General features: G+C 52.9%; 1 protein-coding gene across 4 annotated transcripts; it reads left to right on the top strand.

Annotated features, from left to right (window-relative positions):
• Positions 1 to 1,238: 1,238 nt before the first annotated feature.
• Positions 1,239 to 3,908, top strand: BIRC5 (baculoviral IAP repeat containing 5). Of its 4 annotated transcripts, none has more exons than XM_049833893.1 (5): positions 1,239 to 1,279; positions 1,479 to 1,658; positions 2,636 to 2,745; positions 2,887 to 3,004; positions 3,283 to 3,908. In XM_049833893.1, the coding sequence occupies exons 2-5, from the start codon at positions 1,548 to 1,550 to the stop codon at positions 3,364 to 3,366; spliced, it is 423 nt and encodes a 140-aa protein (XP_049689850.1). In that variant the 5' UTR covers positions 1,239 to 1,279; positions 1,479 to 1,547; the 3' UTR covers positions 3,367 to 3,908. The 4 variants fall into 4 exon arrangements, with proteins under 4 accessions (XP_049689850.1, XP_049689849.1, XP_049689848.1 ...); XM_049833892.1 differs by having other exon boundaries at positions 1,245 to 1,302; XM_049833891.1 differs by lacking the exon at positions 1,239 to 1,279 and having other exon boundaries at positions 1,310 to 1,658.
• Positions 3,909 to 4,341: the final 433 nt, after the last annotated feature.

The following is a 4,341-nucleotide window of genomic DNA, read 5'->3' as shown; positions in this document are numbered from 1 at the left end:
TCTTATGTGGAGGACACTCCACACCCTGTTCCTTAGTGTTGCCTGTGAAAATCTGGCATGGCTTTGAACTGCTTTCCATGAGAACTTTCCCTGTTGATCCTAATGGCTTGGTGAGAACAGGGTGCAAGCATGGCTGGCTCAGGGATCACTTTGTTGATGGTCTGGGCAAAGATGAATAGCCGTAACTCTGTGACTTGCAAAGGGATCCCAGCAAACCAGATCTGAAGGACACTGGTGAAGCCTGCGGTACCTGTGCATTATTTCCTCTTGGCGACTCAAGCTGTCTGTAAGAGACAGTTTCTTTTACTCTGCTGGCTATATGGGTGAGCACTGAGCATGGGGCACTGTTTGGTGAGCAGAAATTCACCCCCCACTTTCAGCAAGAGTCTTCTGAGGACAGGAGGTTGAGGCCAGCCTTGTAACAGGCCCTGTGTGAGGTCAGGTGTGCAATCTGATAGGGGCTGGCAGCCCTGGGGAAACACGCCGGGGTTACCAGGGAGCTCTACCTGCCCTCACTAGGTCACCACCAGAATTAGGCAGCCTTTGGAGTGGCTATAAAATAGCTGCTGCAGCTCCATCTCTCTTTTTGTGGCCGCACAGGGACCGCTACCAGGCCTCCTCTCAAGAGAACGTTTCCTCCCCAAAATGTTGAATAATGAGAAGCCCGAATGGCTCGTAGCAGCTTAAGGCCACTGCTTGAATTGTCACACACAGCTGGCTTTCTCTGCAACAGATGAGGCTCTTCCGAGGCATGCAATGAAACAAACTGTGCTCTTAGCCCTCAGTTTCTCTGCTCTTTGTGCCTCAGAGACCAGTGTGATGAGTTACGTTAGCTGTGATTAAAAAGCCAGCATCTACCCCGCTTAATGACACAATTACTCCACGCTTCCCTGAGCTGTGCAGTGACTGTAGCAGTAATTGCGGTTGCCAAACACAGCTCAGTTTAACAGAACAAAGTTTTCCTGGAGAATAAAGGAGGAACCTCACCCTTTCTTAATAGGGCAGCAAAGCCCAAACCTTTCCACATGCTTGATACCTCACAACCAGGAAGCTGCCCACTGTGGTCAGCTTATCGTGCCTGTTGATCTACAGTAGCTGAGCTGGGTAAATACTGGGATCATTCTGCATAGTAGTCAGTAATTTCATAGAAGTAATACTTTGCAGTTTACTTTGAAAGAGAAGTCTCTTTCCTGAGAGTCCTGACGTTGCACACATATGTGCCAAATGCTTCTTTTCACATTTCAGATCCAGCCTGGGGGAAGAAGCAGAAGTCTGCTTGGTCCATTCACTGCCACCTACGGTGTGAGGATGTGCTTCTTTGCAGACCCACCTGCTTGTGACGATAAGCTCTTAGCAAGTGGTTGAGCTAAGCTGCCTTTATCCCTCTGTCTCTGACTACTTTGCTTACATCAGCTTGCTCCAGGAGGCAACCTGGTGCACGGGGTTGCTTCCCTCTAACCCTTGTGTTTTTTCTGGAGGAGACTCTCTCTCAGCAAACACTGCCTGCCGCATCAGTGCAGGAAACCGATCCCCTGCCGCTGTGATGGATGCGTAGCCAGTTCTTCTCCGCAAAACCAGCTGCCTCCTGCCCCTGCGGCGGCAAGCCAGGCTGCCAGGTCCCGCTTCCTTCTCCAGGCAGCGTTAGTCAGGCAGAGACGGTGAGTTCAGCTGCTCCTGCTGCCTGCGGGAAGGGAAGGGCAGCCGCCTGTGGCGAGAACAGGCGGCCACTGCCACAGAGCAGTGGGAGCGTATCTGCGCGGGTCCTGCCTCGACAGGACCCTTCCCGCTGTGCTTCTCTACCAGCTCTTGTCAACAACGGAAATGCGCGGCACCTTCTTACGGGTGTAATTAAAAAAAAAAAAAGGTCGTGCTGGCAAACTTGTCCTCCTTCCCCTTGGGTTTGTGCTGGAGGCTAGTTGGCTCAGGCCCTACGTCAGACTCCTCAGGAATGACAAGGGTGCTTCTCTCCTGGCCACGCCAGCTCTGCTGCGGTGGTGTGTGGCGGTGGGTTTCGGCCCCACTTCTCCACAGGGGATGCCGAGATGCGGGGCTGGCACATCAGACCCGGGTCTGGTGGAGGCCCTTAAGGCCCAGAGGAAGATTTGGGTTGGCGCGGTGGTTCTCACACAAAACCTGCGGCTCGTGGCTGCTGGGTTGGGGATGGCTGACGCTGTGCCGGCCCCGTGGCTCTGCTGGAGGCAGGGTGTGTGTGTGTGTGTGTGTCCTGCCCTCCTCCCAGCCACGGTACCGACCGCCGGGGCCTTCCCGAAGCACCGGCTCCCCGGGAGGAGCAGAGCCGGTCCCCGGGGTACCGGCAGCGGGACTACAACTCCCGTCAGCCCCCGCGGCCGCCCACGCTCCCGCCCTGCCTTTCGCGCCTCAACAGCCTCCGTTTGAACCTTGAGCCATGGCGGCTAATGTGGAGAGGGAGGCGGCGGCGTTGCCTGAGGAATGGCGGCTTTACCTCGTCCCTACCCGCGCCGCTACCTTCCGTAACTGGCCCTTCACTGAAGGTTGCGCCTGTACCCCCGAGAGGGTGAGCCCGGCGGGGTTGGCGGGGCCCGGGTGGAGCGGGGCCGGGGCCGGGGCCGGGGCCGGGGCCGGGCGCTGACTGACCCTCTCTCTCTGCCCGCAGATGGCGGCGGCGGGTTTCGTGCATTGCCCCAGCGAGAACGGCCCCGACGTGGCGCAGTGTTTCTTCTGCTTCAAGGAGCTGGAGGGTTGGGAGCCCGACGACGACCCCCTGTGAGTAGCAGCGGAGGGGGCGGGGGGATTTGCCCCCCGGCTCCCTGCCCCGGCAGCTCCGCTCCGGCCACGTCTTGTGTGCGTGTGTCGTGTTGTGAGTTGCTTTTCTTTCTTTTTTTTTTTATTTTCGCTACTTTTCAGGGAGGAACACCAAAAACACTCTGCGGGCTGTGCGTTTCTTTCCCTTCAGAAAGATCCTACTCGCCTGACGCTGCAGGAGTTCCTAAAGCTGGACAAAGAACGAATGAAAAATGCAATTGTACGTACGCGTCGGCATCGTGATGTTTTTCTACCCCCCCGTGACGCTGGAAGAGTTATTTAGTTTCTAGTCTTGGGATTGTTTAGCTGGCCCCTTGGTTCTTTACCGCAGTGCTGCCAAAGTGGTTTGTTGCATCCTGACTCGTGCTGGATCAGATGGCGTGTCCCATCCTCACTCTCAGCCTTTGCCTTTTGGGAGACGTAGCCCGCTTTCCCCTTGAAGCTGAACGACGCTTAACTTAGTGGTAGACAGTAACGTATTGTTTTTATTCGTTACAGAAAAAAGAAATTTCTCAGAAGGTGACTGAGGTTGAAGATGCAGCCAAAAGCGTGCGTCGTGAAATAGAGAATCTGGTCTCCTAGGCTACTGTAGCTTCTCCCTTGCCGGTGACATCTGTCTTGTATGTGTGCTTTGGCACTGCCACTTTGACCGACTGGCTGCGTTTCCCGAGACTGCTTTCAGAATGCCCGTCTCCGTGAGAAGCAGATTGAATTCTCCTTCACTCACCTGAGTCTGTCCGGGAAGTAGCTGGGGTTTGATGCACTGCGTACGTAATCTTTTTCTGCAGGGATTCTGCTGTTCTTCCTGTTGGTTTAATTAAGGATTACTACTTGTGGTTTTATTTGTTCTGGTTTTTTTGGTTTTTTTAAGCCCAGCTGTTTCCATTATGGAGATGCTGGTAGCTCTGGTGCTAAAACTTGTGTTTCTTGCAAGAGCTGGCAGGCACTTCCATTTTTATACTGAATATACCAGTGCTTTTGGATACTTTTGGAAACAAAAAGGAGTTTTAGAACTCCTTCAGGGCTTTAGGATTGTGGCTAATAATGTCCAATTACACCAAATCTTAGTGTGCCTGGTATCCTTGTAAACTTCTATTTTTAGTTGGCTGCTGCCTCATGTTGATGCGTTTATAAATAAAAGTTGAAGGCAAAAAAGTAAAGTGATTTTACTCAGTTTTCTGGAGGAAAAGAATCTGACCTTTAATGCAATGAGCTGCACGGAATGCAGTTTTAACTTCAAAGTGGAAAATAAACTAATCAAAGTACAGCTTGCAGTGCTATTGCTTGAGTGTCAAACTGTCTTAAGCGGTATTCGTCAGGTCTCCTTAAAATGTCCTTGTGCCTTGGAAGGTTTGGTTGGTCCCTCTCGCACAGGTTTGGAAAGGAAAAGAAATCTTGCAGGACAGAGCGCGGTCAGTGAAGAATTGTGCTCTGAACTGCGGGGAAGGAACGGGGGATCTCCTAGAAAATATTTGGCTGTTATGGGGCCCGAGTTGATCGTACAGGGTTGTGAAGTCTGCAGACAGAACTGGACGCGTGCACTTAGGTGCTCCCAAA

Source organism: Accipiter gentilis, chromosome 30 (genome assembly GCF_929443795.1).
Source record: "Accipiter gentilis chromosome 30, bAccGen1.1, whole genome shotgun sequence".
Lineage (NCBI taxonomy): Eukaryota > Metazoa > Chordata > Aves > Accipitriformes > Accipitridae > Astur > Astur gentilis.
The sequence above is the reverse complement of the archived record's forward strand: the minus strand, read 5'-3'. Positions and strand labels throughout refer to the sequence as shown.

Bases quoted from the DNA above. Each gene is read 5' to 3' on its own strand.
- BIRC5 (XM_049833890.1), top strand. From the start codon at position 2,408: ATGGCGGCTAATGTGGAGAGGGAGGCGGCGGCGTTGCCTGAGGAATGG. The intron at 2,537-2,635 runs GTGAGCCCGGCG...CTCTGCCCGCAG, and splicing joins GCGCCTGTACCCCCGAGAGG to ATGGCGGCGGCGGGTTTCGT. The intron at 3,005-3,282 runs GTACGTACGCGT...TATTCGTTACAG, and splicing joins AACGAATGAAAAATGCAATT to AAAAAAGAAATTTCTCAGAA.